The sequence below is a fragment of the Vipera berus genome (assembly GCF_964194415.1).
Source record: "Vipera berus genome assembly, chromosome: 2".
In the NCBI taxonomy this organism is placed as follows: Eukaryota; Metazoa; Chordata; class Lepidosauria; order Squamata; family Viperidae; genus Vipera; species Vipera berus.
The window spans coordinates 88,028,962-88,042,731 of record NC_138203.1 but is presented as its reverse complement, the minus strand read 5'-3'; the positions used below and the strand labels follow the sequence as shown (position 1 = coordinate 88,042,731).

General features: G+C 42.6%; 1 protein-coding gene across 1 annotated transcript; it reads left to right on the top strand.

Annotated features, from left to right (window-relative positions):
- Positions 1 to 7,211: 7,211 nt before the first annotated feature.
- LOC308662753 (SUN domain-containing protein 5-like) lies at positions 7,212 to 12,872 on the top strand (the record flags this gene model as incomplete). The annotated part of the gene is made up of 4 exons (XM_081318894.1): positions 7,212 to 7,372; positions 9,916 to 10,083; positions 11,708 to 11,797; positions 12,735 to 12,872. The coding sequence occupies exons 1-4, from the start codon at positions 7,217 to 7,219 to the stop codon at positions 12,870 to 12,872; spliced, it is 552 nt and encodes a 183-aa protein (XP_081175020.1). The 5' UTR covers positions 7,212 to 7,216.
- Between the last annotated feature and the right edge of the window lie 898 nt (positions 12,873 to 13,770).

Below are 13,770 nucleotides of genomic sequence, written 5' to 3'. Positions count from 1 at the left end.
CTTGAAATAAAGAATGAGTTTCTCTGTACTCAACTGCGTGTCTTCGTTCCTGCTCATCAGAGCCCACGACATAATAACAGTAGACAATTTTTTTGTCCCTGGGATAAAATATTTAAGCTGCAATCCTATGTCTCTTTCTTTGGAAGAGTAAGTTCCACTGAGTTCAATAGGATTAATTCCTGAGTTTAAGGTGTTTAAGGTGTTGGGTTCAGGCATGCTTAAATACACACTTTATTTTATTTTTATTTTTATTCCATTTATATCCCGCCCTTCTCCGAAGACTCAGGGCGGCTTACAAGCTTAGCACTTTCCTGAACCGAGCATCCTTCAGATTCAGGAAAAATGCCTTAATGTCCTGGCTTATGTACCCACGATAATAGGCTGGTGGACTGCAGGCCCAGGAATGGTCTGGCAAACAGTTATGATTACAGGCAGTCCTCAACCTACGACCACAATTGAACCCACAAATTTTTGTTTTTTTAAGCGAGACGTTTGTTAAGTGAATTTTGCCCCCATTTTATGACGATCTTGCTATACTTGCTCAGTGAAACACTGCACTTTGTTAAGTTAGAAGCACAGTTGTTAAGTGAATCTGGCTTCCCTGTTGACTCTTGCTTGTCAAAATGTCGCAAAGAGGGGATCAACATGACCCCGGGACACTGCAACGGCCGTAAATATGAGTCAGTTGCCAAGCATCAGAATTTTGATCACGTGACCCAGGGGAATGCTGCAATGGTTGTAAGTGTGAGAGATGGTCATAAGTCACTTTTTTCCGGTGCCGTTGTAACTTTGAAGTGTCACTAAATCGACCTGTACTTACATTAGTCTACCGCAGGGGTCGGCAACCTCGGCTCTTTTATGACTCGTGGACTTCAACTCCCAGAATTCCTGAGCCAGCTATGCTGGCTCAGGAATTCTGGGAGTTGAAGTCCACGAGTCATAAAAGAGCCGAGGTTGCCGACCCCTGGTCTACCGCAAAGATCTGGGCAACACTAGATGGCAGTAACAGTATTAGGGTTGGTATCCTTTTGGTGCCATTTAAAAAGAACTTCAGAGTTTTCCAGCACGTATATAATCCTGACAATCAGTTTTTTACCCCTTTATTCCAAGGACATCACAACATCTGCTTGAAGAACAATTCCATGAAATTCAGGGTCTTAAAAAAGAGATGGATCACATGCATTCTGAGATCGGCAGCATCAGGAAAGGCATCTTACAGACCACAAAGCAAATCCTTGAGGAAAGTGACTTTCCAGGAGAGAAGAAAGTAGGAAGCTGAAACTAATCTCAGAAATTCTCTGCTTTCCTATCTTTCCAGATTATCATTCTCTTTTTTCACATCTATTGCGACCATAGAACGTCATTTTTCTTTTATGAAACTAAAGTCTCTTGGGCTTGTTCTCGTGCCCAGCCTCAAGAGTACCAAATGTGCTTTAAAATACAGGAGGGAAATCACTGAACCACAGGGAGGGTCCCTTTCCTGCTGCAAAGGGTATGTTATAATTTCATACCGGGCACTAACATCCCATACCGTATCCAGTTTGGGTCACCACAATAGAAGCGAGATGTTGAGAAACAGTAGAGAGAAAAGCAACAAGGATGATTGGGGGACTGGAGGCTAAAACATACAGAGAATGCTTACAAGAATTGGCTATAGTTAGTCTAATGAAAAGAAGGACTAGGGGTGACATGATAGCACTGTTCCGATATTTACTCGTCCCAGCTTCTGCCAACCTAGCAGTTCGAAAGCACGTAAAAATGCAAGTAGAAAAATAGGGACCACTACGGTGGGAAGGTAACAGCGTTCCGTGCGCCTTTGGCGTCTAGTCATGCCGGCCACATGACCACGGAGACGTCCTCGGACAAGCGCTGGCTCTTCGGCTTTGAAACGGAGATGATCACCGGCCCCTAAAGTTGGAAACGACTAGCACGCATGTGCGGGAGAACCTTTACCTTTACCTTTTAGTCTAATGAAAAGAAGGACTAGGGGTGACATGATAGCACTGTTTCAATATTTGAGGGGCTGCCACAAAGACGAGGGGGTCAACCTACTTTCCAAAGCATCACAAGGCAAGGCAAGAAGCAATGGGTGGAAACTAATCAAGGGAAGAAGCAACTTAGAACCAAGGGGAAATTTTCCTAACGGTGAGAACAATCAACCAGTGGGATGGCTTGCCTTCATCCCTGGAGGCTTTTAAGAAGAGACTGGACCGCCATTTCTCTGAAATGATATAGAGTCTCTTGCTTGAGCAGGAGGTTGGACTAGAAGACCTCCAAAGTCCCTTCCAACTCTGTTATTCTATGAAAGGACTAAATAGGCTTGTGTGGTGTAGTTAGCTCTTTTATATGCTTAAATGTCTTGAGCAGGAACATAGTGTCCTCTGTATGATGGGTGTTGTCTGCTTGGCTAAGAAAGTGCCATGTGTTCAGTAACATGAGGCAAATAGTAGGACTACTGGATATCTGGGCTGGAAAGGTTTGGACAACCCGTAGCCAGAGGTTCCTCACCACCTGTGACAGTGACACTCACAATAAAGTTGTTCTAGTACAGGGGTGGGCAACCCTGGCTCTTTTATGACTTGTGGACTTCAACTCCCAGAATTCCTGAGCCAGCCATGGCTCAGCTTGGAAACCTCTCCCTTTCCCCTCAGTGTGGCTGGCTCAGGAATTCTGGGAGTTGAAGTCCACGAGTCATAAAAGAGCCAAGGTTGCCTACCCCTGTTCTAGTATGTTTGAGGTCTTTATGGCCAAGACAAAGCAATTAGTGTTTGGAAAGTTGGGTGGCATAGAAATTTAATAATAAATAAAATAGTAAAAAATTATGAAGAGAGCCTTGGTGGAGCAGTGGGCTAATGCCTCCTTAAGTAACACCAGCTGCCTGCAATTAGTGCAGGTTCGCATCCCACCAGGCTCAAGGTTGACTCAGCCTTCCATCCTTCCGAGGTAGGTAAAATGAGGACCCAGATTGTTGGGGGCAATTAAGCTGACTTTGTAATAATGCCGCTTGGGGGTGTGTGTGAAAGCCCTAACAAGCAGGCATATACATAGAATGAAGGCTATTGCTAAGCTTGTAAGCCGCCCTGAGTCTTTGGAGAAGGGCGGGATATAAATGTAATAAAAATAAAATAAATAAATAAATAAATAAATGGGGTTACCAGTTAACAAAAAGTTCAGGGGAAATTTGTAGCTCTCCAACCTGCTACGTGAGATAGTCTGGCTGGATTAACTGACGGTCCTATGAATTATTAAGTCACCTCTCCTTTCTACCCGCTTTTCTTCAGAAGTCCCAGCCTTCACATCCAAAAAATGTAGGCATTGCACAGAGATTTTTGCACCGACCTCAAGTTTCGTCTTTTGACGTTGGGCCCCAAAGTGCCCTTGACTAGAGCTCTCAAAATAAAATGCTATCTTTCAGTGGTCTGAGAGATTTGAAGAGATCAGCTGAGTCATTTCTTAGAGAAAGCCGGAAGGATATTTGAAGTAGCGCTTTCAGTTGTGTCCTAGGCTGGCTACAGTGCATACTTCAAAACCATCACCTTTCCACGTTCTTAAATCACATATGAAGACATCTGAATAATCTAATAGAATCATGGTACACACTGTTTTAAGCACAAGCAGCCATTCCTTCTTAGCTTAAATTTGATTAAAAAAAAGAAATATTATTAGATACCATTTAATGTTCCTTTACAGGCTATTCATTTGGGCACATTTCTTTCTTATTTTTACTCAGCAAACTCGAGGAACAAACCGTTTCCTGAATTGACAAATTTTGGCTTTTTGGGTATGATGCTTCATTGTCCATATTCTCCAGACTGTTGCTAGCAGTTGGAACCAAGTCTACGGTGCTATTTATAATTTATGGAATTGGAAAGAGGGGCACATAACTAAGTCAGAATATCAGCAAATAGCCCGTGCCTGCAAAGATGAAGTGAGGAAAGCTAAGGCTCAAAATGAACTAAGGCTTGCGACCAAAGTCAAAAATAACAAAAAAAAGTTTCTTTCAACATATAAAAAAACAAGAAAAAAGTTAAGGAAATGATTGGCCCATTAGTGGGGGAAAGTGGCAAGAAGGTGACAAGCAACAGGGAGAAAGCAGAACTATTTAACTCGTTTTTTGCATCTGTCTTTACACAAAGGGAAAAAAACAGTCCAACCTACCAAAACCAGTGCCATAAAAAACAGAATAGAAACGCAAGTTAAGATAGGCAAGAAAATGGTAAGTGAACACCTGTCCAGCCTAGATGAGTTGTAATCACCAGGACCAGATGGATTACACCCCAAAGTTCTCAAGGAACTGGCAGACGTGATCTCAGAACCACTGAACTATATTTTTCAAAGATCCTGGAGCACTGGGGAACTACCAGAGGACTGGAAGACAGCTGATGTAGTTCCCATCTTCAAAAAAGGGAAAAAAATAGATCCAGGAAACTACAGACCTATCAGCCTGACCTCAATACCTGGGAAGATTCTGGAAAAGATAATCAAACAACAAATCAGCGAACACCTTGATGCAAACAAAGTCATCACTAAAAGTCAACACGGGTTTGTCAAAAACAGATCATGCCAGACAAATCTTATTGCATTCTTTGACCAAGTGACAAAATTAGTGGACCAGAGAAATGCTGTAGATATAATTTACTTGGACTTCAGTAAGGCATTTGATAAAGTAGATCACAACCTACTACTTGATAAGATAGAAAAATGTGGGCTAGATAGCATCACCACCAGATGGATTCGTAGCTGGCTGACAGGCCGTACTCAGCACGTGGTCCTCAATGGAACTGCAGCTACATGGAAGGAAGTGTGTAGTGGGGTGCCCCAGGGCTCTGTTCTGGGCCCAGTGCTCTTCAACATCTTCATTAATGATTTGGATGATGGGATAGATGGGGAACTCATCAAATTTGCAGACGACACCAAGCTGGCAGGAATAGCCAATACTCCAGAAGATAGGCTTAAAATACAGGAAGATCTGGACAGACTCGAACACTGGGCATTATCTAACAAAATGAAATTCAATGGTGAAAAAAGTAAGGTTCTACATTTAGGCAGGAAAAATCAAATGCACAGGTATAGTATAGGTGGTACCTTGCTCACTAGTAGTAACTGTGAGAGGGATCTTGGAGTCCTAGTAGACAATCACTTCAATATGAGCCAGCAGTGTGCTGCAGCTGCCAAAAAAGCCAACACAGTGCTAGGCTGCATTAACAGAGGGCTAGACTCAAGATCAAGTGAAGTACTAATACCACTTTACAATGCCTTGGTAAGGTCACACCTGGAATACTGCATCCAGTTTTGGTCACCACGATGTAAAAAAGATGTTGAGACTCTAGAAAGGGCACAGAGAAGAGCAACAAAGATGACTGGGGGACTGGAGGCTAAAACATATAGGGAACGGTTGCTGGAATTGGGTATGTGTAGTTTAACGAAGAGAAGGGTGAGGGGTGACATGATAGCAGTGTTCCAATATCTCAGGGGCTGCCACAAAGAAGAGGGAGTCAAGCTATTCTCCAAAGCACCTGAAAGCAGGACAAGAAGCAATGGATGGAAACTAGTCAAGGAGAGAAGCAACCTGGAACTAAGGAGAAACTTCCTGACAGAACAATTAACCAGTGGAACAACGTGCCTCCAGAAGTGGTGAATGCTCCAACACTGGAGGTTTTTAGGAAGAGACTGTACAGCCATTTGCCTGAAATGGTATAGAGTTTCCTGCCTGAGCCTGGGGTTGGACTAGATGACCTCCAAGGTCCCAACTACTACTACTACTACTACTACTACTACTACTACTACTACTTATTATTATTATTATTATTATTATTATTATTATTATTATTATTATTATTATTATATATATCTGACATTTGTATAAACCATTTACCTGATGCATTTTTCTTCTTCACAGGAAATGCTTGATATGCTCCATTTGGCTTTTAAGAAGATTTTTGAAGACGACATACAGATGGCTGACTGGGCTCAAAAATCAATAGGTAATGTCCTGACAAAGATGGATTGGCTTTGGGTTTGCAACTCATGGCCAGGAGGGCCTTTGCATAACTGCGAGTTGTGCGCCAGTTACACCCAGTCCTGTATCAACATGCTTGCTTCACCATCACCCATGCTGTAGTCACCTCCCATTTGGACTACTGTAATGTGGTCTACATGGGACTGTCCTAGCGAAGTATCTGGAAGTTTCAGTTGATTCAAAATTCAATTGGCCCACGTAGTTTTGCACAAGACAAGATTTGTGCATGTATCACCTCCTTTGAGGGAACTTATCAATCTTCTGGGTGCAACTCAAGGTGCTGGAGATCATATTTAAATCCCTACAAGGAGAACCTGAGTTACATTTTCCTGGCCCACCAGAAGGCAAAGTATGTCATGGGTTCCATCTATTAGGGAGGTACATCTTGTGGGACCAAGGAGAAGGGCTCTCTTTAAGATTGGCCTCCTGGGGACCCCTGGTTGATAGGGAATTATGTGAATTTGTGGTAATTGTCATAAGGAAGGGTGTGTGGGGGGATTAATGGGTATTTACACTGTGATACTTTAATGTTGTAAGCCAGAGATCTCCAACCTTTTGGGCACCAGGGACTAGTTCCATGGAGAAAGGTTTTTCCACAGACCTGAGAGTGCATGGTTTTGCGTGCTGCCTGCATTCCCACGGATGGGGCTTTGCTTGTTTATGCAGACCGGTTGCTGGCATGTCTTGGCCCGGTACCAGGGAACTCCTGTTGTAAACTGTCTGGGGTGACTGTAAATGTTGGGCAGCCATATAAATTTGTTTAATAAGTAAACATATATATTGAAGGAAATATGGGCAAATCGACACTTTGAGCAGACTGGTAATGAGAATGGAATAGAACTGAATTGAAGTTTGTGGAAAAAATTAAAGTGACTAGAAATAATATTTGACAGATTTTCCCCTCTCTCTCTCTCTACGCTAAACTCTCCAAAAGATGCTATTGGATAATTACCTGTGAATTAGTTTTAATTTCTGATGAGAAGTTTCTTTGTATTTTATTCTGTACTTATTCTAGCCTTTATAAAAATCTATCTACATAGAGACTATCTATGTGGGAGCTGATATTGGGAAACTACATGTGAATTAACGTAATTTCTGATAAGGAATCGCTTTGCATTTTACTCTGTACTAATTCTAGCCTTAAAAAAAAAATGTCATCTAGTTTCATGAGAAAATACATCTATGTGCTCACTAGAAATGGAAAATAGCCTGAGGGTACGTAATCATCTGTCTGTCTATCTAGGAGCCACGATTGATAAAGACAGGACATCCAAGAGTTACGATTTTTTGCACCAGGACTACTGTTGGTTTCCATTTATCTCCTCAGCCAACCCCCCTGAAACTATTTTACAGGTGCAGTATCGCTATCAAGTAATTAGTTCAGTGGAAGAATACAATTTATCAACTGGGAAAAAAAGTACTGCCCCTTGAGTCCAGCTTCTATCTCATAGCCAGCCATACCAACAGGCTGAAAAATAGCTCTTATCCGTGGGCTGTTAGGCTTTTAAATGGGACATAATCTCTGTGAACTTATGCAGAATTGACTTGGGAGGCCGGTGTGTGGTATAGTTGGTTCACATAGTGTGGTGGGATGGAGGGTTTGTTGTCACTGTGTGTTGGGGGGAGGGAGCACGGGGGGAGGCTCAGCTAATCTCAATGTACACATGTTGTACTTTGACAATAAAGGTTTGTTTGTTTATTTATTTATTTATTTATTTATTTATTTATTTATTTATTTATTTATTTATTTATTTATTTATTTTTTATTTATTACTCCATGTCATTATTTTCTTCTGGATGTTTTCTTTTAACTTTTCAATCTAGCCTACACTATAGCCTTTGGATTTCTTAAGAGATCTTGTATGCCAGATCGAAATGTTGATAAAATCCGACCTCATTTTAACTTTTATGAAATCAGTAAAGGAAAGCACAGCGTAGCTTGTTATGGTCTTATGCACACGTTTGTGTATGGCTAAGCTTTTTCTGCAATTCCTCAAGGCTTGTTTTCTTCTGACTTGAAAATATAACTGTTGCATTTCCTGGCATTACACTAAGGCTGTGTTCACAAATTACAACAATATGGTTTTGGTTGGTTTAGTACAGGCTGAGAAGGATGCCCAAAACTCTCCAGCTCAAAAATAGAATATTCCAAAGAAGTGCACAATGTTCCCTTTCTCCTCTGAATGTTGTTTCTGAATGTATATCTCGAATTGTTTGTGAAGTTTTATGTTGCTGTCTTTAAAAATACTCTAAATGATGGCAAGCCTCGTGGTGGCAGGGTGGTTAGAAGGCAGTACTGCAGGCTGACTCTGCTCACTGCCAGGAGTTCGATCCTGACCAGTTTAAGGTTGATTCAGCCTTCCATCCTTCCAAGGTTGGTAAAATGAGGATCCAGATTGCTGGGGGCAATATGCTGATGTTGCAAACAGCGCAGAGAGTGCTGTAAAACAGGGCTTTTCAACCAGTGGCATGGGTACCACCTGTGGTACATTGGCACCTGGCAGGTGGTACGCGACCATCCTAGAAAAGTGGTAGCGGAGGAGGGGAATGAGCTGAACTGGTGGCAGCACCGCACAAGCCTGAGCGAGAGATGGCAGGAGCTGCAGGGCTGTCAGGGCTCAGCGGAAGCGCCAGGATCAGCGCCAGGCTCCAGGTGGAGCTCGGTGCTGATCCTGGTGCTTCTGCTGAGCCCAGAAGAAGCGCTGATCAGCTAGAATGTTGCAGCATCTCCAGGGTCTTGTGATTTACATTCAGATGCTTGGCAACTGATTCATATTTATGATGGTCACAGTGTCCCGGGGTCATGTGAAGTGACCAAAACCTGCTGCAACCACCCAGCAGACAGGGGGAATAAGAACGCCGCCAGGCGGACAGGCAGGTGTCTTGCTCGGCTGTGGCTGGGGGGCACTTTTTTCAGTGCCATTGTAACTTCAAACAGTCACTAAGCGAACTGTTGTAAGTCAGGGACTACCTGTACTTCATCACTTTTTTCCTTTTTTGGGGGGGGTGTCATCAAGTTTTTGACACCTTGCTAGGCGACTGGTGGTACTCGGATGTTGCCATATCCTAAAAGTGGCACAATGGGTGAAAAGATTGAAAAGCCTTGCTGTAAAGCACTGTGGAGCGGTATATAGATTTAAGTACTATTGCTCTTGGTACAGGGTGGACTGCTTCTCCTTATTTATGCTCCCTTGACAGTGGGAAACAAAAGGAGAATTCTCTTCCATTTCTATAGATTTCTTCATTATGGAGAATGAAGAAAATGATTCCCTGTATATTTAGTTTGATGCTGTTGAAGCATTGACTGCTGATGATAAATGCTTGGGAACATGCCATCTTTAGTAACAATCTGCCAATCTTCCGGGAATACTCCTGTAATGTGCTTAATCCCATCCATCCCCCTTTATCTGTTCTTTTTACCTTCTCCTTTCCTCAGCCGTATGGAAACATTTTCCCAGTTTCTCATCCGTTCCGTTCTTTTCTAGGGGGATGCAAATAAAATTGTGAGCTCCTGTGCCTTCCTTCTCCTTAGTGAGATTAAAAGACAGATAGAATGGCAGAGGATGAGAAAGTGAGAGTGCCTCATTCATTCAGAAGGGAAGAATGACGTTTTCCAGTTTGCAATTGATTGGAAAATGTACGCTTGTTGGGATATTAGCCTGGTTTAAATACAGAACACTATTTGCCAAGTAACAGTTTACTTTGCTGGTGTATCTGACCTCTTAAGCCAGAGAAAACATAGCTAAGAGGTCAGGAGCAATTTTGTCACACATGCACAATAAACGTCACCACACTCCTGGAGAAACCCCAGTTGTTATTTTTACTCACAGATAAAATCAACCTGCAGGCTGTGTCTGTTGAACATTTTATTTATGTGAATTGCCTCCCGTATGTAGCCGGATGTTAACCCTGGAAACTGCTGGGCATTCTCGGGATCAGATGGCCAAGCAGTAATTAAACTGCCTGAAAAAGTCCACCTCACAGCTGTTACAATTCAGCACATCTCTAAAGCAATAGCTTTTTCGGAAGGAATCACAAGCGCCTTAAAGGATTTCTTGGTCTATGTGAGTACAATACTGCTTTAACGTTTCCTGTATCTTTCTTCTAAAGTGCATTAAAAGAGCTCTGACTTAGGAAGCACTAAGGCTACTAAGTCCTTGATATTAATCTGATATGTGATATGGAGCCACTCTGGTATAGCGGTTAGGGTGAAGGATTGGAAATAAGAGCCCCAAGTTCTAGTCCTCCCTTTTGCACAAAAGCCAGCTGAGTGACTTTGGGCCAGTCATTCTCTCTCAGGCCAATTCATCTCTCAAGGTTCTTGGGGAAAAATAGGAGGTGGGGGCATTAGCTACCTGCCTTAAATTATAACAAATGAAAATGGGATACAAATCTAATAAAAAAAATTAATACATTAATTTTGGATATGCCAGCTGTTTGTTCCCTTTGACAATCTTGTTGTGAAGGGATTAGCATGTGATATACTGCCAACTTCTCTAGAGTTTGGACTGGCAACCTATCAATAGAGGCTGGACAAACTAGTAACAGAGTCCAGATAATAATCTACATAGATACTTTAATTTGGATCTCTATAGACATGTAATATGGAGCAATGGGCTAAATGGCCATTCCAATTGTAGGACAAACCATAGTGTCTTCCCAGACTCTACCACCCTAAATAGTTTATTAATTTCTCTTATCCAATGGCATCGGTTCACCTTCCCTGGTCTATTTAATTCAGAAAATGACAAGCAGTTTCTTTGCTGCTTCCCATGTGAATGCATTTAAAGATTGTCACTTTGCCTACTCCATGGGCCACTCCCATAAGGTGACTATTGGGAAGACTTTCTGCCTTGACTACAACCTCTATACAGCATAGTTATTTGGCGTACAATATATGGGAGGAGAGGGACACGGTGGCTCAGTGGGTTAGGACGCTGAGCTTGTCGATCAGAAGTTCGGCAGTTTGGTGGGTTGAATCCCGAGTGCCGCATAACAGAGTGAACGCCTGTTACTCGTCCCAGCTTCTGCCAACCTAGCAGTTCGAAAGCACGTAAAAATGCAAGTAGAAAAATAGGGACCACTACGGTGGGAAGGTAACAGCGTTCCGTGCGCCTTTGCCGTCTAGTCATGCCGGCCATATGACCACGGAGACATCCTCGGACAAGTGCTGGCTCTTCGGCTTTGAAACGGAGATAAGCACCGGCCCCTACAGTCGGAAACGACTAGCACGCATGTGCGGGGGAACCTTTACCTTACTTTACCTTATATGGGAGGAGAATGAAAGGGACAAGACTTTTGCCTGCTGCTTACAGCTTTTCCTGAGAATATCAATTTCCAGATCAGTACACCAGAATTGCTGAAAATCAGCAGCACGGCTTTCTGACATAAGCCTTAACATAAGTATCTTAATATCGCGTTAAAAACAAAGTCTCGAAAGCCCCTGGCAATATTTCAGGGTGAAATGTGTACTTATCCTGCCACTCCCTGTAGCTCTCTGCCCATTTCATATAAAATAATTCCCCTCGCTATTAAAAGGTGGCCCGCCTGTCAAGAGTCGAGACTTTTGTTTTATTTCTGCCTTGACCTATTGACGAAGAACTGTTTCAAGGTTGTCCTTCAGGGCCGCTGCAGCCTCCAACTCTTCTTTTTAATCTTCTAATTCTGATTCCCTCCCTATAATTTTAGGGGCTAAATGATGAAACAAAAGAGGAGATCCTGCTGGGAACATTCATGTATGATACGGAGAAAGAATTAATTCAGACGTTCCAACTGAAGGTAAAGTAGCCATGAGAGAAGTGGGTAGAGGTAAAATTAAAAACGAGAGCCACGAGCTGTGTTAGGTTGAGCTATTTGGAAAGAACCTCTTCAAGTTCTGCCCCATCTGCTAAAAGTCAGACAACTTTCAATTCAGTATTTTAAAGAGTGGATTAGACTTGAGCTCAAAAACCAGAGTCCCTCCTGAGGATGTAGTTTTTAATCATCTGCAGCAATTCGCTATACTGATGGCAGCTAATGGGACATAGTTAAAAAACAACAACAACACCAATCTCCTTTCTGATGAGTAACTGTCAGGACCCACCCCAAACCACGTCTTAGGAAGACAAAAACTCCTGGAGTCAGTTCTAGCCCAAAAGGAATCTTTACTAGGACGTGCTTGGTTGTGGGAATACAAGACAGGACTTAGTATTGTTTTACAAATTGAAATTTTATAAAGGCTACCCGGTTCAACCCCGCTTCCCTCAACCCCATTTGGTCAGCCCCCACCCTTCTACTTTGTGTCATCCCTTTCGTGGGAAAAAAGGAACTTTGAATCTTTATGGTTATTGCCTTCTTCCTCTCCAGAATTAAAAGAAAACACGAGGCAGATACCTTCTTCTCTAACCCTTCCTTTTGATCCCCCCAGTTCAAAAGGTTCCCTTGGTCTTTGAAATAACCTAAGGCAGGCTGAATCCACACTGCCATCTCCTCCTTCCTCGGGAGATGGCAGAATCCATATGGGGGGGGATAATGTTTTAAACATACATTTATGAATGTGATATAAATAGATTCTGACATCAACAATCCCAAAGCAGATATATCACTGTGTGGGAAACAGGCCTGCAGAAATACAGGCTTTGCGCTTTTCTGTTAAATTGATAGAGCCATTCGATATGATAATTTCATCTTTATTGCTTTTTATTATGTTTCTTCTTTTCCCTCATCTACATTTCAGAATGAACAAGAGAAGGCATTCCAGTATGTAAAAATCAAAGTGCAGAGCAATTGGGGAAATCCAGAATACACCTGCATTTATCGAGTCAGGGTGCATGGAAGGATGGCCAAGCTTGCTTTTGGGCAAGCAAGTGGATGAAATCTCCCAAGATAAATAAAGGAAAACAGGAATATGAACATTTATACTGAGCAAGTGTGAAGAGCACATAGAATTTGCTCTAGCTTTTCCCAGGGGAGAATGGAAAAGAAAACACGAGGACATACTAATGATGTTGAGTTATTTGACTTAACAGATTTCAGTTTGATTTCAGTTGAAAATTCAGTTAGATTAACGCAAAGGCATGGAGTTGTTGAACTCATCTGAGTTGCGTGAGTACTTTTGATTCTGTCCAATCTCTCAAAAAGATGAGATGACTGTGATCTCCCAATAAATATTTTGTCCAGATTATGACATAGAGACAAATGCACTGTGTGAAAAAAAGACAGAGAACAAGAAAAATATGACCTTGAAATATATTCTGAGTTATCAGCTGGAGCTCGATTCTAGAACGTTTCTCCTCTTTCTCATGGACTTGATGGAAGGAAGAATACTTCTTCCATGACAGATGCTTAGCTGTTCAGTGGTGTCTCCCAAATGGACATAACTAGCAACACAGTCCTATGTGTATCACTTGCAAGTAAAGTCCCAATGAACTAACCATGTGGCCTAGGTATGCTTCTTATGGTCTGCCTGTGAAGGAGGAGAGATGGTGATTTCTTCCATCAGCAGTTCACTGTTTCTCTATGTTTTGACCAGATAAATGGCATGATCTCATCACAGAAGAAGAGATGTCATCCTAGACCACTGGTGGCAAACCTATGGCATGCGTGCCAGAGACGGCACTCAGAGCCCTCTCTGTGGGCATACGCACCATCGCCCCAGCCCCGCCTCCTCCCACGGCCCCTTCCTCACCAGCAGCCCCCCCTGGAAGAGAGTAGTCCCTGGGCGCAGCCCATGCGAAGCAGTGCAGCCGAGGACATGGTAGCCAGGCAGCGGC